At 51.1% G+C, this 24,457-nt stretch overlaps 1 protein-coding gene across 1 annotated transcript in view; it reads left to right on the forward strand.

Annotated features, from left to right (window-relative positions):
* FAM114A2 (family with sequence similarity 114 member A2) overlaps nt 1-24,457 on the forward strand; it is a 56,529-nt gene that overhangs the window by 9,381 nt on the left and 22,691 nt on the right. The window contains exons 5-8 of the mRNA XM_075344315.1: nt 1,838-1,944; nt 16,760-16,894; nt 18,735-18,893; nt 21,978-22,098. Of these exons, the coding sequence (XP_075200430.1) occupies nt 1,838-1,944; nt 16,760-16,894; nt 18,735-18,893; nt 21,978-22,098 (522 nt within the window). The remainder of the gene's footprint in view (nt 1-1,837; nt 1,945-16,759; nt 16,895-18,734; nt 18,894-21,977; nt 22,099-24,457) is intronic.

Genomic DNA, 24,457 nt, shown 5'->3' on the forward strand with positions numbered 1-24,457 from the left:
TATTTCATTGCTATTTTTTATGCTTTTGTAGTATTTTGGGATTTTTGCTATGCACTTTCTTTTTATCCATTTTACGCCTAAACTTTTTGAAAGCCCCTTAGGAAGACAAACAAACAAAAACCGTCCCGTCAAAAGAGAACGATAAATTTAAAGGGAGCCTGTCACTTGGACACTGTCTTGTTAATCTGGAGCTGACCTCCTATTGTTCCAAACATGCCCGGTCGTTTCGGTATTGGTTATTAACCGAACTTTACTCATTTCCTGGACGTTACCCAGATGAGTCCAGCAGTGGTGGGTACTCGTGCTTTGCGCAATTGACGCAATGTTTTAGAACCATAGACCCCAGCTGTATATTGACATGCAGGCATCAAACCTAGTGACAGGTTACCATTAATGGTGACTATGCACTTTAAAGGGATCATCTGGGGAAAACAAGTTATCACCTATTGTTAGGATAGGTGATAACCAATTGATCAATGGAGTACTGTTTTCTGGGTTCCGCACCGATCCAGATAACGGTACATTTTTTAACCCTGGTAAAATGGAGCAGCAGTGCGCATGCTCGACTGCTTTTCAATTCATTCCTTATTTGACTGGTGAGTGCAGCACTCAGCTTTGTTGGCAGTCCATAGTGAACGGATAGCGTGACAGTCGGGCATCCAACCTGACACTCCTTTTTCTAAAATGAATAAAAGTTCCCCACGTAGGGGATGAACATACCCCATTCTCGGTGCAGGTCCCAGCGGTTTGACCTCCACTGATCAGTTATTTTTCACTTAGTATCCTTATAATAAGTAGGTAATTTATTTTCACTGAACACCTCCTTTACTGTTCCCCGGATAGGTCCTTTACTGTTCCCCGGATAGGTCCTTTACTGTTCCCCGGATAGGTCCTTTACTGTTCCCCGGATAGGTCCTTTACTGTTCCCCGGATAGGTCCTTTACTGTTCCCCGGATAGGTCCTTTACGGTTCCCCGGACAGGTCCTTTACGGTTCCCCGGACAGGTCCTTTACGGTTCCCCGGACAGGTCCTTTACGGTTCCCCGGACAGGTCCTTTACGGTTCCCCGGACAGGTCCTTTACGGTTCCCCGGACAGGTCCTTTACGGTTCCCCGGACAGATCCTTTACGGTTCCCCGGACAGATCCTTTACGGTTCCCCGGACAGATCCTTTACGGTTCCCCGGACAGGTCCTTTACGGTTCCCCGGACAGGTCCTTTACGGTTCCCCGGACAGGTCCTACTGTTCCCCGGACAGGTCCTACTGTTCCCCGGACAGGTCCTTTACGGTTCCCCGGACAGGTCCTTTACGGTTCCCCGGATAGGTCCTTTACGGTTCCCCGGATAGGTCCTTTACGGTTCCCCGGATAGGTCCTTTACGGTTCCCCGGATAGGTCCTTTACGGTTCCCCGGATAGGTCCTTTACGGTTCCCCGGATAGGTCCTTTACGGTTCCCCGGATAGGTCCTTTACGGTTTTCCCGGACCGCTCCTTTACGGTTTTCCCGGACCGCTCCTTTACGGTTTTCCCGGACCGCTCCTTTACGGTTTTCCCGGACAGCTCCTTTACGGTTTTCCCGGACAGCTCCTTTAATTTTCAGGAGTTTACGAAAGTTCTGTGACCTCCTCCATAAAAGATCTACTGTTACAGAATTGGATTTCATATAGCCTGCTCAGAAGTAGTTTTGCATCCCCAAAAATCTAACTTTTGAAGTTGTATGATCAAAGTACTTTTTTTTTAAATATCCACTTCTTGATTTGAGACCTTGAAGCTTTTATCTTGCGCATTTTTGCTTCTATGTATTGTAATGAAGCAAGTTCAAGCTATTTATCTTTATCTAGATGCTGGAGCCGGAGAAAACAGTGAACCCAAAGGGGCGGAGGGCTCGTCCCCCATCACAGGCGCGCTGGGATTCTTTTCCAGTATCTCTACAGCTGTGCAGAGCACAGTAAGTATAACCGATAGAAGACGGTATCTACACATGATGGAAGAATACCTCCCCCGATCTTCTACAGCAAAATCCATGTGTAATGAATTATCTATAGTTTGATGCTTATTTTATCTGAATTACAAAATGTAAAATTCTCAACAAATTGGTAACGGAATTGTTCCGGGGACTAGAACGTCCTCAGCATGCTCTCAATTCACTACAGTTCCCCCTGTAACTAGGGCTCCTCTGAATTTCACATTCACAGTGGGGGGAAAAAATGAACAATTAAAGAAGAAAAATCTTTCATGATCTCTTTGGAGAACAAAAATATGTAACACCAGTATATATAGATATATATACATATGTATATATTCTTATATTAAAAAAAAAAAAAATTATATATATATATATTTATATTATTTATTTTATTTTTTTTTTTATTTATAAAATTTTATATATATAATTTAGTTTGGGCACCCCTATTAATGTTAACCTTTTTTCTTTATAACAATTTGGGTTTTTGCAACAGCTATTTCAGTTTCATATATCTAATAACTGATGGACTGAGTAATATTTCTGGATTGAGATGAGGTTTATTGTACTAACAGAAAATGTGCAATCCGCATTTAATCAAAATTTGACCGGTGCAAAAGTATGGGCACCTCAACATAAAAGTGACATTAATATTTTGTAGATTCTCCTTTTGCAAAAATAACAGCCTCTAGTCGCTTCCTGTAGCTTTTAATGAGTTCCTGGATCCTGGATGAAGGTATTTTTGACCATTCCTGTTTACACAACAATTCCAGTTCAGTTAAGTTTGATGGTCGCCGAGCATGGACAGCCGCTTCAAATCATCCCACAGATGTTCAAGATATTCAGGTCTGGGGACTGGGATGGCCATTCCAGAACATTGTAATTGTTCCTCTGCATGAATGCCTGAGTAGATTTGGAGCTGGGTTTTGGATCATTGTCTTGCTGAAATATCCATCCCCTGCGTAACTTCAACTTCGTCACTGATTCTTGCACATTATTGTCAAGAATCTGCTGATACTGAGTTGAATCCATGCGACCCTCAACTTTAACAAGATTCCCGGTGCCGGCATTGGCCACACAGCCCCAAAGCATGATGGAACCTCCACCAAATTTTACTGTGGGTAGCAAGTGCTTTTCTTGGAATGCCGTGTTTTTTTGCCTCCATGCATAACGACTTTTTGTATGACCAAACAACTCAATCTTTGTTTCATCAGTCCACAGGACCTTCTTCCAAAATGTAACTGGCTTGTCCAAATGTGCTTTTGCATACCTCAGGCGACTCTGTTTGTGGCGTGCTTGCAGAAACGGCTTCTTTCCCATCACTCTCCCATACAGCTTCTCCTTGTGCAACGTGCGCTGTATTGTTGACCGATGCACATTGACACCATCTGCAGCAAGATGAAGCTGCAGGTCTTTGGAGGTGGTCTGTGGATTGTCCTTGACTGTTCTCACCATTCTTCTTCTCTGCCTTTCTAATATTTTTCTTGGCCTGCCACTTCTGGGCTTAACAAGAACTGTACCTGTGTTCTTCTATTTCCTTACTATGTTCCTCACAGTGGAAACTGACAGTTTAAATCTCTGAGACAACTTTTTGTATCCTTCCCCTGAACAACTATGTTGAATAATCTTTGTTTTCAGATCATTTGAGAGTTGTTTTGAGGAGCCCATGATGCCACCCTTCATAGGAGATTCAAATAGGAGAACTACTTGCAAGTGGCCACCTTAAATATCTTTTCTTTGTCGCTCCATTGGGAGACCCAGACAATTGGGTGTATAGCTTCTGCCTCCGGAGGCCACACAAAGTATTACACTTTAAAAAGTGTAACCCCTCCCCTCTGCCTATACACCCTCCCGTGCATCACGGGCCCATCAGTTTTATGCTTTGTGTTGAAGGAGGCACACATTCACGCAAGCTCCACATTTTAGCCAGCAGCAGCTGCTGATTGCATCGGATGGAAGAAAAGAGGGCCCCCACGGGGCCCCCGGCATGCTCCCTTCTCACCCCACTAAGTCGGTGGTGCTGTCAAGGTTGAGGTACCCATTGCGGGTACAAAGGCTGGAGCCACATGCCGTTTTCCTTCCCCATCCCTTAGAGGCTCTGGGAGAAGTGGGATCCTAACCGGTCACCTTTCACTAGGACCGGGCTCCCTCCGCAGCCCCTGGGGGAATCTGACGGACAGGAGACTGGGTATCATCAGGGACAGGCCCTGCATCTAAAAGGTACTCTGTGTCCCCTTGGGGACGGCGCATGGAGCGCCTGTGTTACAGACGCTGCAGCGGCTGCTGTTTTTCTGTGACGACCGGGACTACTGCGCCGACCGCGCCTGTTCGTCGGCCGCGTTATTAAATTTAGTCCCCGGCTTCTGCGGCCTAGTACCATAACTCCCGCCCCCGGGCCTGCCAGTCAGGGGTAAGGGCGGGACGGTCGACTGGACGTCGGCAGTGAGGGCTGGAGCATACTTAGGTGTTCTCCTCCCCCCTCACTGAGCACTGTGGGGCACCAGATTCCCGCACTTTATTAGTCACCGCCCACGGCTCCCTCCTCCCCTGAGAACTCTGGCAGCCATTGTTACAATCACTTCTGCCGGTGGAGGATTTCAGAACGAGCTCTGCAGCTCTGGGAGGCCCAGGCGGGGAATCTGGTGGACACACAACCGCTTTGGGCGGTCGGTAAGCCACACCGGTTACCAGGTGCTGGCCCCCCTAGGGTGCCGAAGTGTGTGTGTGTATATATATATATATATATATATATATATATATATATATATATATATATAGTATACATTTTCTCTGTTCGGCCGCATTATTTTGCTTTTGGCTATATACCCTCACTGATCACTCTCAGAGGAGACAACAGGATGTCGTCCGCAAAGAGCAAGGGTGCCAAGGCACAGGGTTATTTTGCAACCTGTACCTCTTGTGCGGCTATGTTACCTGCAGGTTCCACCTACCCTCACTGTGTGCAATGCTCGGCCCCTGTGGCACTCACTCAGCCGGAGCCTCGGCACTGGTGGGACCCTCGGCTCAGGTAGAACCGCCGGCTTCCACTGTCCAGGTGGCAGGGACAGAGTTTGCAGTTTTGGCTGAGAAACTCTCTGAGTCGCTTTCACAGTCCATGGCTCAGTCTATGGACAAATGGTCTGCTAAGATACTAGAAGCCTTGCAGTCCAGATCGGTAACACAGGCCCAGGGCACTGTGAGTTCATCGCCCCCAGGCCTCTCTCGGTCGGCGCAGCAAAGTGCTCCTGGGGTGACACCTAGGTCCCACGGTGAGGACTCCGACACGGACCGCAGTCCCAGACCGGCTAAGCGGGCTCGCTGGGAACCTTCCCTGACTTCATCACGCTGTTCGGGGTCTCAGCATGAGGACTCTCTGGAGGATGAAGCGGAGGTCGCAGCTCAGGGCTCTGATCCTGACGTTGCTTTCAATCTAGATACACCTGAAGGGGACGCCATAGTAAATGACCTTATAGCGTCCATCAACCAGGTGCTAGATCTTTCTCCCCCAACTCCACCTATAGAGGAGTCGACTTCGCAGCAGGAGAAGCACCAGTTTAGGTTTCTCAAACGTACACGGAGTGCGTTTTTCGATCACTCTAACTTCAGAGATGCTGTCCAGAAGCACAGAGCATTTCCGGACAAGCGCTTTACTAAGCGCCTTACTGACACACGTTATCCCTTCCCCCCTGACGTAGTTAAGGGTTGGGCTCAGTGTCCCAAGGTGGATCCTCCAGTCTCTAGACTGGCGGCTAGATCCGTAGTATCAGTGGCAGATGGTTCATCGCTCAAGGATGCCACTGACAGGCAAATAGAGCTCCTGATGAAATCCATCTATGAAGCCATAGGCGCGTCTTTTGCTCCGGCCTTTGCAGCCGTGTGGGCACTCCAAGCTATCTCAGCTTGTCTGTCTGAGATTAATGCGGTCACACGTACCTCTGCTCCGCAAGTTGTGTCTTTGACTTCTCAGGCGTCGGCCTTTTCGTCCTACGCCATGAACGCCGTCCTGGACTCTGCGAGCCGTACAGCGGTAGCATCCGCCAATTCGGTGGCAGTCCGCAGGGCCATGTGGCTACGCGAATGGAAGGCAGACTCTGCTTCCAAGAAGTTTTTAACCGGTTTGCCATTTTCTGGCGACCGTTTGTTTGGCGAGCAATTGGACGAAATTATTAAACAATCCAAGGGAAAGGACTCGTCCTTACCCCAGTCCAAACCAAACAGACCTCAGCAACGAAAAATACAACCGAGGTTTCGGTCCTTTCGGCCCTCAGCCAGGTCCCATTCCTCCACGTCCAACAGGTCAGAGAAGGGCCAGAGGAACTCTTCTGCATGGCGGTCTAAGTCACGTCCTACAAAGACCGCCGGAGGAACCGCCTCCAAGGCGGCCTCCTCATGACTTTCGGCCTCCCCAAACCGCATCCTCGGTCGGTGGCAGGCTCTTCCGCTTTTGCGACTTCTGGTGGCCACATGTCCAAGACCGATGGGTGAGAGACATTCTGTCTCACGGTTACAGGATAGAGCTCAGTTCTCGTCCTCCGACTCGTTTCTTCAGAACATCTCCGCCCCCCGAGCGAGCCGATGCACTTTTTCAGGCGGTGAACACTCTGAAGGCAGAAGGAGTTGTGATCCCCGTTCCCCTTCAAGAACGTGGTCGCGGTTTTTACTCCAACTTGTTCGTGGTGCCAAAAAAGGACGGATCATTCCGCCCCGTTCTGGACCTCAAACTGCTCAACAGACACGTGAGAACCAGACGGTTCCGGATGGAATCTCTCCGCTCTGTCATCGCCTCGATGTCCCAAGGAGACTTCCTAGCATCAATCGACATCAGGGATGCTTATCTCCATGTGCAGATTGCACCAGAGCATCAACACTTCCTGCGTTTCGCCATCGGGAACGAACACCTTCAGTTCGTGGCACTGCCTTTCGGCCTGGCGACAGCCCCACGGGTCTTCACCAAGGTCATGGCAGCAGTGGTGGCGGTCCTACACTCTCAGGGCCACTTGGTGATCCCTTACTTAGACGATCTTCTAGTGAAGGCACCCTCCCGGGTGGCATGTCAACACAGCCTGACCATTGCTCTGGAGACTCTCCAGAGGTTCGGGTGGATCATCAATTTCCCAAAGTCAAAATTGACACCGACCCAATCACTGACTTACCTCGGGATGGAGTTTCATACTCTCTCAGCGATAGTGAAGCTTCCGCTGGACAAACAGCGTTCACTGCAGACAGGGGTGCAATCTCTCCTTCGGGCCCAGTCACACCCCTTGAGGCGCCTCATGCACTTCCTAGGGAAGATGGTGGCAGCAATGGAGGCAGTTCCCTTTGCGCAGTTTCATCTGCGTCCACTTCAATGGGACATTCTCCGCAAATGGGACAGGAGGTCGACGTCCCTAGACAGGAACGTCTCTCTTTCACTGGCAGCCAAAACCTCTCTTCAGTGGTGGCTTCTTCCCACTTCTTTGTCGAAGGGAAAATCCTTCCTGCCCCCATCCTGGGCTGTGGTCACGACGGACGCGAGTCTGTCAGGGTGGGGAGCGGTCTTCCTCCACCACAGGGCTCAGGGAACCTGGACTCCGACAGAGTCCTCCCTTCAGATCAATGTTCTGGAGATAAGGGCAGTGTATCTAGCCCTAAAGGCATTCCAGCGGTGGCTGGAGGGCAGGCAGATCCGAATACAGTCGGACAACGCCACGGCGGTCGCGTACATCAACCACCAGGGCGGCACACGCAGTCGTCAAGCCTTCCAAGAAGTTCGGCGGATTCTGCTGTGGGCGGAAGCCACAGCCTCCACCATCTCCGCAGTTCACATCCCGGGTGTAGAAAACTGGGAAGCAGACTTTCTCAGTCGCCAGGGCATGGACGCAGGGGAATGGTCTCTTCACCCGGACGTGTTTCAAGAGATCTGTTGCCGCTGGGGAACGCCGGACGTCGACCTCATGGCGTCTCGGCACAACAACAAAGTCCCGGCATTCATGGCACGGTCTCAAGATCACAGAGCTCTGGCGGCGGACGCATTAGTTCAGGATTGGTCGCAGTTTCGACTGCCTTATGTATTTCCTCCTCTGGCACTGCTGCCCAGAGTGTTACGCAAGATCAGGTCCGACTGCCGCCGCGCCATCCTCGTCGCTCCAGACTGGCCGAGGAGGTTGTGGTACCCGGATCTGTGGCACCTCACGGTGGGTCAACCGTGGGCACTCCCAGACCGTCCAGACTTGCTGTCTCAAGGGCCATTTCTTTGTCGCTCCTAATTGGGAGACCCAGACAATTGGGTGTATAGCTATGCCTCCGGAGGCCACACAAAGTATTACACTAAAAGTGTAAAGCCCCTCCCCTTCAGCCTATACACCCCCCGTACTGCTACGGGCTCATCAGTTTTTATGCTTTGTGCGAAGGAGGTCAGACATCCACGCATAGCTCCACAGCTTAGTCAGCAGCAGCTGCTGACTATGTCGGATGGAAGAAAAGAGGGCCCATGACAGGGCCCCCAGCATGCTCCCTTCTCACCCCACTCTTGTCGGCGGTGTTGTTAAGGTTGAGGTATCCATTGCGGGTACGGAGGCTGGAGCCCACATGCTGCTTTCCTTCCCCATCCCTCAATTAGGGCTCTGGGTGAAGTGGGATCCCATCGGTCTCCAGGCACAGGAGACCGTGCTCCATCCACAGCTCCTGAGGACCCTGCTGGATAGGAGCCGAGTATCGTTCAGGGACATGGCCCTGCTACTTGGAGGTACTCTGTGTCCCCGTGGGGACCGCGCACAGCAACACTCCAGCATTGCTGGGTGTGCTAGTGCACCGGGGACAGCAGCGCTGGCTGCATTTGTGCCACTATACACTTCAGCGTCGCTGAGTGTGTTTGTGTCTTTCTTCCCGCCCCCACCCCTGCCAGTCAGGGGAAGGGCGGGACGCTGTACAGCACGGCAGCACTGAGGGCTGGAGCATGCTTTGCATACTCCACCCCCCTCACTCTGCACAGTGGGGCACCAGTTCCCGCACTTTTCTGGGTCACGCCCACGGCTCCCTCCTCTCCCCAGGACGCTGGCAGCCATTCCTCTCAGCTCTGCTAACGCTGGAGAGGAGAGACAAGCTCAAAGAGACCCAGGCAGGAATTCTGGTGCCCACACAACCGCTTTGCGCGGGCGGCAAGCAGCACCTGTGGTGCTGGCCCCACTAGTGCAGAAGTGTATTTATAGTTTATATGATTATAGTCTATACTTTACACTGTAGGGTGCACTGTTGATTTGTGGCTATATACCCTCCTGTATTGCTCAGAGGAGACAACAGCATGTCGTCCACAAATAGCAAGGGTGCCAAGGCACTGACTTACTATGCTGCCTGTGCAGCATGTACGGCTATACTGCCGGCAGGTTCCACTGACCCTCATTGTGTGCAATGCTCGGCCCCTGTGGCACTTTCTCAGCCGGAGCCTCTGCTAGGGGTGGCCCAGGGAGAACCACCTGTTAACACTGTCCAGGTGACAGGGACGGAGTTTGCAGTTTTTACTGAAAGACTTTCTGAGACTATGGCTAAGATATTAGAAGCCTTGCAGTCCAGGCCGGCATCTCAAGCCAGGGGCACTGTGGTATCATTGTCCCCTGGTTCCCCTCAGTTGGAACAGCAATGTCTTCCTGGGGTGTCTCATGGATCCCAGGGTGAGGTCTCTGACACGGACCGCAGCCCCAGACCGACTAAGCGAGCTCGCTATGAAATTCCCTCGACATCATCACAATGTTCAGGGTCTCAGCGAGAGGACTCTCTGTATGATGAAGCGGAGGTAGCTGATCAGGATTCTGATCCTGAAGCCGCTCTCAACCTTGATACTCCTGATGGGGACGCCATAGTGAATGATCTTATTGCGTCCATCAATGAAATGTTGAATATTTCTCCCTCAGGTCCTCCTGTGGAGGAGTCAGCTTCTCAGCAGGAGAAATTCCGTTTCAGGTTTCCCAAGCGTACAAAGAGTATGTTTCTGGACCACTCTGACTTCAGAGAGGCAGTCCAGAAACACCGAGCTTATCCAGATAAGCGTTTTTCCAAGCGCCTTAAGGATACACGTTACCCTTTTCCCCCTGACGTGGTCAAGGGCTGGACTCAGTGTCCCAAGGTGGATCCTCCAATCTCCAGACTGGCGGCTAGATCCATAGTTGCAGTGGAAGATGGAGCTTCACTCAAGGATGCCACTGACAGACAGATGGAGCTCTGGTTGAAATCCATCTATGAAGCTATCGGCGCGTCTTTTGCTCCAGCATTCGCAGCCGTATGGGCACTCCAAGCTATCTCAGCTGGTCAGGCGCAAATTGACGCACTCACACGTACGTCTGCGCCGCAGGTGGCGTCCATAACCTCTCAAACGTCGGCATTTGCGTCCTACGCTATTAATGCTGTCCTGGACTCTGCGACCCGTACGGCGGTTGCAGCCGTCAATTCGGTGGCAATACGCAGGGCCTTGTGGCTGCGGGAATGGAAGGCAGATTCGGCTTCCAAAAAGTGCTTAACTGGATTGCCATTTTCTGGCGACCGTTTGTTTGGTGAGAGATTGGATGAAATCATCAAACAATCCAAGGGAAAGGAAACATCCTTACCCCAGGCCAAACCAAAAACACCCCAACAGAGGAGGGGACAGTCGAGGTTTCGGTCCTTTCGGGGTATGGGCAGGTCCCAATTCTCCTCGTCCAAAAGGCCTCAGAAGGATCAGAGGAACTCCGACGCATGGCGGTCTAAATCACGCCCTAAAAAGACCGCCGGAGGTGCCGCTACCAAGGCGGCTTCCTCATGACTTACGACCTCCTCACACCGCATCCTCGGTCGGTGGCAGGCTCTCCCGCTTTTGCGACACCTGGCTGCCACAAGTAAAAGTCCGTTGGGTGAGAGACATTTTGTCTCACGGTTACAGGATAGAGTTCAGCTCTCGTCCTCCGACTCGATTCTTCAGAACATCTCCGCCTCCCGAGCGAGCCGAGGCTCTTCTGCAGGCGGTGGGCATTCTGAAGGCAGAAGGAGTGGTGGTCCCGGTTACTCTTCAGCAACAGAGTCACGGTTTCTACTCCAACCTGTTTGTGGTTCCAAAGAAGGACGGGTCCTTCCGTCCTGTTTTGGACCTAAAACTGCTCAACAAACACGTAAGGACCAGGCGGTTCCGGATGGAATCCCTCCGCTCCGTCATCGCCTCAATGTCCCAAGGAGATTTCCTAGCATCGATCGATATCAAGGATGCTTATCTCCACGTACCAATTGCTCCAGAGCATCAGCGCTTCTTGCGCTTCGCCATAGGAGACGAACACCTTCAGTTCGCGGCACTGCCGTTCGGCCTGGCGACAGCCCCAAGGGTTTTCACCAAGGTCATGGCTACAGTAGTTGCGGTCCTCCACTCTCAGGGTCACTCAGTGATACCTTACTTAGACGATCTGCTGGTCAAGGCACCCTCTCAAGAGGCATGCCAACACAGCCTCAACGTTACTCTGGAGATTCTCCAGAGTTTCGGGTGGATCATCAATTTTCCAAAGTCAAATCTGACACCGGTCCAATCACTGACATATCTTGGCATGGAGTTTCATACTCTTCCAGCAATAGTGAAGCTTCCGCTGGACAAACAGCGTTCACTACAGACAGGGGTACAATCTCTCCTTCAAGGTCGGTCACACCCCTTGAGGCGCCTCATGCACTTCCTGGGGAAGATGGTGGCAGCAATGGAAGCAGTCCCTTTCGCGCAGTTTCACCTGCGTCCTCTTCAATGGGACATCCTACGCAAGTGGGACAGGAGGCCGACGTCCCTAGACAGGAACGTCTCCCTCTCTCAAGCAACCAAAGCTTCCCTTCGGTGGTGGCTTCTTCCCACCTCATTATCGAAAGGAAAATCCTTCCTACCCCCATCCTGGGCGGTGGTCACGACGGACGCGAGCCTGTCAGGGTGGGGAGCAGTTTTTCTCCACCACAGGGCTCAGGGTACGTGGACTCAGCAAGAGTCCTCACTTCAGATCAATGTTCTGGAGATCAGGGCAGTGTATCTTGCCCTAAAAGCGTTCCAGCAGTGGCTGGAAGGCAAGCAGATCCGAATTCAGTCGGACAACTCCACAGCGGTGGCTTACATCAACCACCAAGGTGGGACACGCAGTCGGCAAGCCTTCCAGGAAGTCCGGCGGATTCTGCTGTGGGTGGAAGCCACAGCATCCACCATATCCGCAGTTCACATCCCGGGCGTAGAAAACTGGGAAGCAGACTTTCTCAGTCGCCAGGGCATGGACGCAGGGGAATGGTCCCTTCACCCGGACGTGTTTCAGGAGATCTATTGCCGCTGGGGGATGCCGGACGTCGACCTAATGGCGTCACGGCACAACAACAAGGTCCCAACATTCATGGCTCGATCTCAAGATCACAGAGCTCTGGCGGCAGACGCCTTAGTTCAGGATTGGTCGCAGTTTCAGCTTCCTTATGTGTTTCCTCCTCTGGCTCTGTTGCCCAGAGTGTTACGCAAGATAAGGGCCGACTGCCGCCGCGCCATCCTCGTCGCTCCAGACTGGCCGAGGAGGTCGTGGTACCCGGATCTGTGGCATCTCACGGTCGGCCAACCGTGGGCACTGCCAGACCGACCAGATTTGCTATCTCAAGGGCCGTTTTTCCATCTGAATTCTGCGGCCCTCAACCTGACTGTGTGGCCATTGAGTCCTGGATCCTAGCGTCTTCAGGATTATCTCAAGAGGTCATTGCCACTATGAGACAGGCTAGGAAACCAACGTCCGCCAAGATTTCCTCCCTAAGGTGGTATCCCCTTTTCATCTCAATCAGGACATCTCCTTACCCTCGTTTTGTCCTCATCCAGTTCACCAATGTGAAAAGGATTTGCACTTGTTAGATCTGGTGAGAGCACTCAGACTCTACATTTCTCGTACGGCGCCCCTGCGCCGCTCCGATGCACTCTTTGTCCTTGTCGCTGGCCAGCGTAAAGGGACACAAGCTTCCAAATCAACCCTGGCTCGGTGGATCAAGGAACCAATTCTCGAAGCTTACCGTTCCTCGGGGCTTCCGGTTCCCTCAGGACTGAAGGCCCATTCTACCAGGGCCGTGGGAGCGTCCTGGGCCTTGCGACACCAGGCTACGGCTCAGCAGGTGTGTCAGGCAGCTACCTGGTCGAGCCTGCACACTTTCACGAAACACTATCAGGTGCATACCTATGCTTCGGCAGATGCCAGCCTAGGTAGGCGAGTCCTTCAGGCGGCAGTTGCCCACCTGTAGGACGGAGCCGTTACGGCTCTATTATGAGGTATTATTTACCCACCCAGGGACTGCTTTTGGACGTCCCAATTGTCTGGGTCTCCCAATTAGGAGCGACAAAGAAGAAGGGAATTTTGTTTACTTACCGTAAATTCCTTTTCTTCTAGCTCCAATTGGGAGACCCAGCACCCGCCCCTGTTTTTGTATACACATGTTGTTCATGTTAAATGGTTTCAGTTCTCCGATATTCCTTCGGATTGAATTTACTTTAAACCAGTTTATAATTTTTTCCTCCTTCTGGCTTTTGCACCAAAACTGATGAGCCCGTAGCAGTACGGGGGGTGTATAGGCTGAAGGGGAGGGGCTTTACACTTTTAGTGTAATACTTTGTGTGGCCTCCGGAGGCATAGCTATACACCCAATTGTCTGGGTCTCCCAATTGGAGCTAGAAGAAAAGGAATTTACGGTAAGTAAACAAAATTCCCTTCTTTTCCATCTGAATTCTGCGGCCCTCAACCTGACTGTGTGGCCATTGAGTCCTGGCTCCTAGCATCCTCAGGGTTATCTCAAGATGTCATTGCCACCATGAGACAGGCCAGGAAACCAACGTCCGCCAAGATCTATCACAGGGCTTGGAGGATCTTCTTATCCTGGTGCGCTGATCAGGGTTTTACCCCCTGGCCGTTTGCCTTACCCACTTTTCTTTCTTTCCTTCAATCCGGAATGGACAAGGGTTTGTCTCTCGGCTCTCTCAAGGGACAAGTATCGGCGCTTTCCGTGTTTTTTCAAAAGCGTCTAGCCAGGCTTCCGCAGGTCCGCACGTTCCTGCAGGGAGTTTGCCACATAGTCCCACCTTACAAGCGTCCGCTGGAACCCTGGGATCTTAACAGGGTGCTAACGGCTCTTTAGAAACCACCTTTCGAGCCGATGCGAGATGTCTCTCTATCACGCCTTTCGCAGAAGGTGGCCTTCCTAGTGGCAGTCACATCACTTCGGAGAGTGTCTGAGCTAGCAGCGCTGTCATGCAAAGCCCCCTTCCTGGTGTTTCACCAGGATAAGGTGGTTCTGCGTCCGGTCCCGGAATTTCTCCCTAAGGTGGTATCCCCTTTTCATCTCAATCAGGATATCTCCTTACCTTCTTTTTGCCCTCATCCAGTTCACCAATGTGAAAAGGATTTGCACTTGTTAGATCTGGTGAGAGCACTCCGGCTCTACATTTCTCGCACGGCACCCCTGCGCCGTTCTGATGCGCTTTTTGTCCTTGTCGCTGGCCAGCGTAAGGGGTCGCAGGCTTCCAAGTCAACCTTGGCTCGGTGGATCAAGGAACCGATTCTTGAAGCCTACCGTTCTTCTGGGCTTCCGATTCCTTCAGGGCTGAAAGCCCATTCTACCAGAGCCGTAGGTGCATCCTGGGCATTGCGGCACCAGGCTACGGCTCAGCAGGTGTGTCAGGCGGCTACCTGGTCGAGTCTGCACACTTTCACGAAACACTATCAGGTGCATGCCTATGCTTCGGCAGTGGCCAGCCTAGGTAGGCGAGTCCTTCAGGCGGCGGTTGCCCACCTGTAAGAGGGGGCCGTTTTCGGCTCTTTTTATCGAGGTATTCTTTTACCCACCCAGGGACTGCTTTTGGACGTCCCAATTGTCTGGGTCTCCCAATGGAGCGACAAAGAAGAAGGGAATTTTGTTTACTTACCGTAAATTCCTTTTCTTCTAGCTCCTATTGGGAGACCCAGCACCCGCCCCTGTTCCCTTCGGGCTGTTGTTCTTTTGTGTACACATGTTGTTCATGTTGAATTGTTCTTTTGGTTCATGGTCTTCAGTTCTCTGAACATCCTTCGGATTGAATTTACCTTAGACCAATTTATAAGTTTTCCTCCTTCCTGCTTTGGCACCAAAACTGATGGGCCCGTGATGCACGGGAGGGTGTATAGGCAGAGGGGAGGGGTTACACTTTTTAAAGTGTAATACTTTGTGTGGCCTCCGGAGGCAGAAGCTATACACCCAATTGTCTGGGTCTCCCAATAGGAGCTAGAAGAAAAGGAATTTACGGTAAGTAAACAAAATTCCCTTCTTCTCATGATTGGATACTCCTGCCTATGAAGTTCAAAGCTCAATGAGGTTACAAAACCAATTTAGTGCTTTAGTAAGTCAGTTAAAAAGTAGTTAGGAGTGTTCAAATCAAGAAATTGATAAGGGTGCCCATACTTTTGCACCGGTCAAATTTTGTTTAAATGCAGATTGCACATTTTCTGTTAGTACAATAAACCTCATTTCAATCCAGAAATATTACTCAGTTCATCAGTTATTAGATATATGAAATTGAAATAGCTGTTGCAAAAACCCTAATTGTTATAAAGAAAAAAGGTTAACATTAATAGGGGTGCCCAAACTTTTTCATATGACTGTATGTATGTCCAAAAGAAAAAAGTTTTTTTTTTTTTTTTTTTTTAAAAAATATAAAGTATATTTTATTACGCAATATAACAAGGAAAAAAACCCCTCAAGGCTAGGTATCCAAAGACCGCATTAACCTACAAAATACATTCAACAAGATATTGGGTACGAAATGTGAACAGTAGAAATGTATAACAAAAAATAAACAAAAAAATTTACTTTTTTTTTTTTTAGTTATTTATTTATTTTTTTTTTTGCATGTGCTTACAAATAAAAATTATGTAAATTCCGCAGGAATTTATAAGTAGCCCAAAATAGAACAAAGAAGCCTCAATGAAAAAAAAATATGGCAGGAATTTTATTTTATTTTTTTTTAAATTGGTCTTTCCTTAAAGGGAACCTGTCACCAGATTTTTTCCTTATAAGCTGCGGCCACCACCAGTGAGTCCTTATATACAGCATTCCAGAATACTGTATATAAGAGCCCAGGCTGCTGTGTATAAGGTAAGAAACAACTTCACAATACTCACCTGGGGGTGGTCCGGTCCGATGGGTGTCGCTCCTTTTCATCCGGCGCCTCCACTGTTTTGTGCATTTGTTGTCCTGTTGCTCAGCCCCGTGGGCATGATGCGTCCTGCGTCATTCATAGAGAGACCTCAATTGCGCATGCACACTTTGATCGGCCTGGCTGAGGGCATTGCAAAGTACCGCAATGTGTAGGCGCGAGAAAAGGTCAAAAGCCGCCCGCGCATATGCACTACAGTACTTTGATCAGCCCTCAGCCACGCTGATCAAAGTGCGCATGCGCAGGAGTTCAATGGAGGCCTATCTATGAATGACGCAGGACACGTCATGCACATGGGGCTGGGTAAGAGGACGGTGATCCCAAAAGATGGAGGATGTGCCAGACCGAAAACAGCGACACCCATCAGATTGGACCGCCCACTAGTTGAGTATTATAAAGGTGTTTTTTTACATTATACAGGCCCGCCTGAGCTCATATATACATTATTCTGGTATGCCGTATATAAGAGCCCACTGATGGTGGCCGCATCTCATAAAGGAAAAACCTGGTGACAGATTCCCTTTAAGACTCATTCAGGCCTGGTCGCTTAGGGGTTAATATGTACTGTGTAATGACAATAGTATTAGTAATATTTCATCACCTTTTGCCAAATCGGATGTGTGGTCTCTTCTGCAGGGGAAAACTGTGCTCACCGGAGGGCTCGATGCCTTGGAATTTATTGGCAAAAAGACTATGGACGTTATCGCAGAAGGCGACCCGGGCTTCAAAAAAACCAAAGGACTGATGCACAGGAATGCTACTCTGTCCCATGTAGGTGAAAGCTATTCGCTATCATAGTAATGTTATTATTCCAACATCGTCTTCAAGGTTGAGCAAGTTAGGTGGCATGTTCACTTGTATAGAGATGTGCTGCAGTTTCTCCACAGCCGGGTGGCCGGAGTGCCGCTGAGCGGGAAAGAAAAGTGAATGGTGCGTGGTGCTAAAATTTCTCCGTTACCTCTTCATTCCCAGCACTTATTGGAGACCCTGGCAGAATAAAAATAGTGATGAGTGAGCATGCTCACCACTGCTCTTTATTCAGTTGAGCATTGGGGTTCTCGGACGTGGCTTACGCATCGGGGTTCTTGGGCGTGGCTGGACCATTGGGGTTCTTGGGCGTGGATGGAGCATTTGGGTTCTTGGGCGTGGCTGGAGCATTGGGGTTCTTGGGCGTAGCTGGAGCATTGGGGTTCTTGGGCGTGGCTGGAGCATTGGCTTCTTGGGCGTGGCTGGAGCATTGGGGTTCTTGGGCGTGGCTGGAGCATTGGGGTTCTTGGGCGTGGCTGGAGCATTGGGGTTCTTGGGCGTGGCTGGAGCATTGGGGTTCTTGGGCGTGGCTGGAGCATTGGGGTTCTTGGGCGTGGCTGGAGCATTGGGGTTCTTAGGCGTGGCTGGAGCATTGGGGTTCTCGGGCGTGGCTGGAGCATTGGGGTTCTCGGGCGTGGCTGGAGCATTGGGGTTCTCGGGCGTGGCTGGAGCATTGGGGTTCTCGGGCGTGGCTGGAGCATTGGGGTTCTCGGGCGTGGATGAAGCATCGGGGTTCTCGTGTGTGGATGAAGCATCGGGGTTCTCTGGCGTGGATGGAGCACTTAGGTTCTCAGGTGTGGCTGGAGCATTGGGGTTGTTGGGTGTAAATGGATCATTGGGGTTCTCGGGCGTGGATGGAGCATTGTGGTTCTCGGGTGTGGATGGAGCATTGTGGTTCTCGGGTGTGGATGGAGCATTGGGGTTGTTGGGTGTAGATGGATCATTGGGGTTCTCGGGCGTGGATGGAGCATTGTGGTTCTCGGGTGTGGATGGAGCATTGGGGTTCTCGGGTGTGGATGGAGCATTGGGGTTCTCGGGTGTGGATGGAGCATTGGGGTTCTCGGGTGTGGATGGAGCATTGTGGTTCTCGGGTGTGGATGGAGCATTGGGGTTCTCGGGTGTGGATGGAGCATTGTGGTTCTCGGGTGTGGATGGAGCATTGGGGTTCTCGGGTGTGGATGGAGCATTGGGGTTGTTGGGTGTAGATGGAGCATTGGGGTTCTCGGGCGTGGATGGAGCATTGTGGTTCTCGGGTGTGGATGGAGCATTGGGGTTGTTGGGTGTAGATGGAGCATTGGGGTTCTCGGGCGTGGATGGAGCATTGTGGTTCTCGGGTGTGGATGGAGCATTGGGGTTCTCGGGTGTGGATGGAGCATTGGGGTTCTCGGGTGTGGATGGAGCATTGTGGTTCTCGGGTGTGGATGGAGCATTGGGGTTCTCGGGTGTGGATGGAGCATTGGGGTTGTTGGGTGTAGATGGATCATTGGGGTTCTCGGACGTGGATGGAGCATTGGGGTTCTCGGACGTGGATGGAGCATTGGGGTTCTCGGCGTGAATCAATTACTGAGTATAATGAAAGTCAATGGGAAACGCGAGCATTTTTAAAGGCCAATGCTCGATGGAGTAACGGGCACTGGCGAGCACGATCCCTCATCACTAATTATAATGTGATTGCAAAACCCTTTACAGCAATAATAGAAGTTCCACAGATGCCTACGTCGCTGATCTGGAGAAAGCTGTTGTCTTCTTAATTACACAGGATCCGGCTGTTCTGCTGTCATTTCTCTTCTGTCACTCCCCATAGGTTTTACGGGAAGCAAAGGAACGTGAAGAACAGAGGGTCAGCGGCGAGGTCACCACCGAGACGGAGCGACGAGCGCACTATGGACTGTTATTTGATGAGTATCAGGGGCTGGCGCACCTCGAGGCCTTAGAGATGCTGTCCAAAGAGAGCGAAGGAAAGGTAGCTGTAATCTCACTGCGGTCACTATTCCTCCGGCTGAGCTGTACCTGTCACATAACGGAATTACATCATCTGTCATCTACAGATGGCGGTAATGTAAAAGCCTGCCTGTCCGTTCACACACAATCAGTAGACATCCTGGTCTGCCCTCACCCCCCAAATAATGTAACACTGCTTTTGGTGCACATGCCGATCTAATACGTCCAGCTACTGTCCCTTGTCGAATGCTCTGTTTTTTTATCTTGTTGAGTTGGAGTCTCTTTTTCATGAGCATTCTGCCAGTACTATAGATGCTGGAACTTCCTTTTCCGATCATCTCACAGACATTGCTCCTGCCATGGTTCTGCCTTTCCCCAACAGAACGTGGCATCTCTTTAATGCCTGTATGCAGGATGACGAACAGGGGAGGAAGAGCAGGGACAAAGACCATCCCCCAGCTTTCTGTAGAGAGGTAGACCCACCCCAACTTCCTGTACAGAAATAAAGACCTGCCTCAACTTTTTTTAGAGAATAAAGGGTACTTTACATGCTGCGAAATCGCTAACGATATATCGTCGGGGTCACGTCGTTAGTGACGCACATCCGGCGCCGTTAGCGACATCGCAGCCTGTGACACCAAGGAGCGACGCTCAATGATCGCAAAATCGTTCAAAATCGATGATCGTTGACACGTCGCTCCTTAATGTCATTGCTGCAGCAGGTACGATGTTGTTCGTCGTTCCTGCAGCATCAAACATCGCTATGTGTGACATCGAAGGAACGACGAACATCTCCTTGCCTGCCTCCACCGGCAATGAGGAAGGAAGGAGGTGTGCGGGATGTTACGTCCCGCTCATCTCCGCCCCTCCGCTTCTATTGGACGGCTGCCGTGTGACGTCGCTGTGACGCTGCACGAACCGCCCCCTTAGAAAGGAGGCAGTTCACCGGCCAGAGCGACGTCGCAGTGCAGGTAAGTCCGTGTGACTGGGACTAACGATGTTGTGCGCCACGGGCAGCGATTTGCCCGTGTCGCACAACCGACGGGCGTGGGTACGCTCGCTAGCGATATCGGTACCAATATCGCAGCGTGTAAAGTACCCTTAAGACTTGGCCAAACTTCCCGTAGAGAGCGCAAAAAAGACCCCAACTTCCTGCAGAAATAGTAAGACGCCCCTACTTCCTGTAGAGAGAGGAAGACTCGCCCCCATTAGACCGGACCCAACTTCCTGTAGAGAACAAAACCCACCCCACCTTCCTGAAGAGAGGGGAAGAGTCGCCCCAACTTCCTGAAGAGAGGGGAAGAGTCGCCCCACCTTCCTGAAGAGAGGGGAAGACTCGCCCCAACTTCCTCTAGAGAGGGGAAGACTCGCCCCAACTTCCTCTAGAGAGAGGGGAAGAGTCGCCCCAACTTCCTGAAGAGAGGGGAAGAGTCGCCCCAACTTCCCGAAGAGAGGGGAAGAGTCGCCCCAACTTCCCGAAGAGAGGGGAAGAGTCGCCCCAACTTCCCGAAGGGAGGGGAAGAGTCGCCCCAACTTCCCGAAGGGAGGGGAAGAGTCGCCCCAACTTCCCGAAGGGAGGGGAAGAGTCGCCCCAACTTCCCGAAGGGAGGGGAAGAGTCGCCCCAACTTCCCGAAGGGAGGGGAAGAGTCGCCCCAACTTCCCGAAGGGAGGGGAAGAGTCGCCCCAACTTCCCGAAGGGAGGGGACGAGTCGCCCCAACTTCCCGAAGGGAGGGGACGAGTCGCCCCAACTTCCCGAAGGGAGGGGACGAGTCGCCCCAACTTCCCGAAGGGAGGGGACGAGTCGCCCCAACTTCCCGAAGGGAGGGGACGAGTCGCCCCAACTTCCCGAAGGGAGGGGACGAGTCGCCCCAACTTCCCGAAGGGAGGGGACGAGTCGCCCCAACTTCCCGAAGGGAGGGGAAGAGTCGCCCCAACTTCCCGAAGGGAGGGGAAGAGTCGCCCCAACTTCCCGAAGGGAGGGGAAGAGTCGCCCCAACTTGCCGAAGGGAGGGGAAGAGTCGCCCCAACTTGCCGAAGGGAGGGGAAGAGAGTCGCCCCAACTTGCCGAAGGGAGGGGAAGAGAGTCGCCCCAACTTGCCGAAGGGAGGGGAAGAGTCGCCCCAACTTGCCGAAGGGAGGGGAAGAGTCGCCCCAACTTCCTCTAGAGAAAGGGGAAGACTTGCCCAACTTCCTCTCGAGAGAGGGGAAGACTCGCCCCAACTTCCTCTAGAGAGAGGGGAAGACTCGCCCCAACTTCCTCTAGAGAGAGGGGAAGACTCGCCCCAACTTCCTCTAGAGAGAGGGGAAGACTCGCCCCAACTTCCTCTAGAGAGAGGGGAAGACTCGCCCCAACTTCCTCTAGAGAGAGGGGAAGACTCGCCCCAACTTCCTCTAGAGAGAGGGGAAGACTCGCCCCAACTTCCTCTAGAGAGAGTGGAAGACTCGCCCCAACTTCCTCTAGAGAGAGTGGAAGACTCGCCCCAACTTCCTCTAGAGAGAGGGGAAGACTCGCCCCAACTTCCTCTAGAGAGAGGGGAAGACTCGCCCCAACTTCCTCTAGAGAGAGGGGAAGACTCGCCCCAACTTCCTGAAGAGAGGGGAAGACTCGCCCCAACTTCCTGAAGAGAGGGGAAGACTCGCCCCAACTTCCTGAAGAGAGGGGAAGACTTGCCCCAACTTCCTGAAGAGAGGGGAAGACTTGCCCCAACTTCCTGAAGAGAGGGGAAGACTTGCCCCAACTTCCTGAAGAGAGGGGAAGACTCGCCCCAACTTCCCCTAGAAAAACAAAGATCCGCCCCTATTTCCCGTGGAAAGCGAAACGCCCACCCCCAACTTCCGGTGAAGAGCCTAAGACCTGTCCGACTTCCTATAATCCATCTTGCCACCTCTGCTATTAAAGACACATCATTCTCGACCCCAGACAGTGCACTGCAAGTTATACGGAAGGGAGACACCTTGTGGACGCCACCTTCAAACGATTTTTGGGACTGAAAACCTAAAATTAATCCTTGATAGCCCCTTTAATTCAGTGTTGACTTAAAAATGTCCGATCCTACAAGACCGACCCAAACAGAAGAACTTAAATGTGTAATTTGCACCCTCAGGTGAAGTCCATCATTGGGGCGCTGTCAGGAGAAGAGCTGGCCAGCCTTAAGCAGGACCTGGAGTCTTTGAAGGAAGTGTTCTCAATGGAAGAGTTTGATGATGATGAAGAGGTGGAGAAAGGTGGGTGTCCATCAGTGTAACCCACTGCCATGTCTCTCCTGTGCTGGTGACTGCCAGACTCGGGGTCAGCGGGCACCACGAGCTAATGTAACATTTACAGGGTCAATGGAGAAATCCATAAGACAAACGTGAGAGAGTCCAACTGATTTGCTTTTTGATGCTGCTCATTGAAACCACTGCTAATCCTGAAATTCTCCCAATACATCGTCATTGATTATTATGGCCTAAGCCGAAGCAAAGTGGCCGTCTGCCTTATCGCCTGCAAGATGTGACCACACTGCTAACTCGACTTATTTCATAAACTACAAGACTTTAATGGAGAGTTACATTTATGTGCCTATGGGAACCGGTCATCCCTTACTGCCCTATAAAGTTAGTGTCAGAGATGGAACCTCATCCGCCACTTCTATACATGCCATAATACCCCATTACAACATCCTAAAGTAAATCTCCCTAGATGAAATTAAACATACCGTTAGGTTTAGAAATATATGGACAGTAACATGGGTTTTGGACCATTAGCTGTTTACATAAACATAGTCAAGTGCTCTGTAGTACTGTGCTCCATAACACTGTGCCCCATAGTGCTCCATAACACTGTGCCCCATAGTGCTCCATAACACTGTGCCCCATAGTGCTCCATAACACTGTGCCCCATAGTGCTCCATAACACTGTGCCCCATAGTGCTCCATAACACTGTGCCCCATAGTGCTCCATAACACTGTGCCCCATAGTGCTCCATAACACTGTGCCCCATAGTGCTCCATAACACTGTGCCCCATAGTGCTCCATAACACTGTGCCCCATAGTGCTCCATAACACTGTGCCCCATAGTGCTCCATAACACTGTGCCCCATAGTGCTCCATAACACTGTTCCCCATAATACTGTGCTCTATAGTGCTCCATAACACTGTGCTCCATAGTACTCCATAATACCATGCCCCATAGTGCTCCATAATACCGTGCCCCATAGTGCTCCATAATACCGTACCCCATAGTACTCCATAATACTGTGCCCCATAGTGCTCCATAATACTGTGCCCCATAGTGCTCCATAATACTGTGCCCCATAGTGCTCCATAATACTGTGCCCCATAGTGCTCCATAACACTGTGCCCCATAGTGCTCCATAACACTGTGCCCCATAGTTTTCCATAACACTGTGCCCCATAGTGCTCCAAAACACTGTGCCCCATAATATCGTGCTCTATAGTGCTCCATAATACCGTGCCCCATAGTGCTCCATAATACCGTGCCCCATAGTGCTCCATAATACCGTGCCCCATAGTGCTCCATAATACCGTGCCCCATAGTGCTCCATAATACCGTGCCCCATAGTGCTCCATAATACCGTGCCCCATAGTGCTCCATAATACCGTGCCCCATAGTGCTCCATAATACCGTGCCCCATAGTGCTCCATAATACTGTGCCCCATAGTGCTCCATAATACTGTGCCCCATAGTGCTCCATAATACTGTGCCCCATAGTGCTCCATAATACTGTGCCCCATAGTGCTCCATAATACTGTGCCCCATAGTGCTCAATAATACTGTGCTCCATAGTACTCCATAATACTGTGCCCCATAGTGCTCCATAATACTGTGCCCCATAGTGCTCCATAATACTGTGCCCCATAGTGCTCCATAATACTGTGCCCCATAGTGCTCCATAATACTGTGCCCCATAGTACTCCATAATACTGTGCCCCATAGTGCTCCATAATACTGTGCCCCATAGTACTCCATAATACTGTGCCCCATAGTACTCCATAATACCGTGCCCCATAGTGCTCAATAATACTGTGCTCCATAGTACTCCATAATACTGTGCCCCATAGTGCTCCATAATACTGTGCCCCATAGTACTCCATAATACTGTGCCCCATAGTACTCCATAATACCGTGCCCCATAGTGCTCAATAATACTGTGCTCCATAGTACTCCATAATACTGTGCTCCATAGTGCCCCATAATACTGTTCTCTATAGTGCTCCATAACACTGTGTTCCATAATACCATGTCCCATAGTGCTCCATAACACTGTGCCCCATAGTGCTGCGTACAGTACACAGCTCTGCTATATCAGTGTGCAGTGATATATCAGAGCTGTGTCCGTGTGTTCAGAGCACAGCAGCATGATGATTTCTTTGTTTTGCTTTGAACACAGCGACAGTGACTGGGAGCAGTGATCTGCAGCCTGGCATTGTACTATATAGATGGCTGCGATCACCGCTCCCCGCCACTGGTACTCATCCCATCCTGGACCTCCACTCCTGGCACTTCCTCCTGTCAGTCTGGTGTCCTGGTAGCTCCTCTTGTCACCGCAAGTTCAGAGCGGTGACAAGAGGAGCTATCAG

This window comes from Anomaloglossus baeobatrachus, chromosome 4 (assembly GCF_048569485.1).
Source record: "Anomaloglossus baeobatrachus isolate aAnoBae1 chromosome 4, aAnoBae1.hap1, whole genome shotgun sequence".
Taxonomy (NCBI): Eukaryota; Metazoa; Chordata; class Amphibia; order Anura; family Aromobatidae; genus Anomaloglossus; species Anomaloglossus baeobatrachus.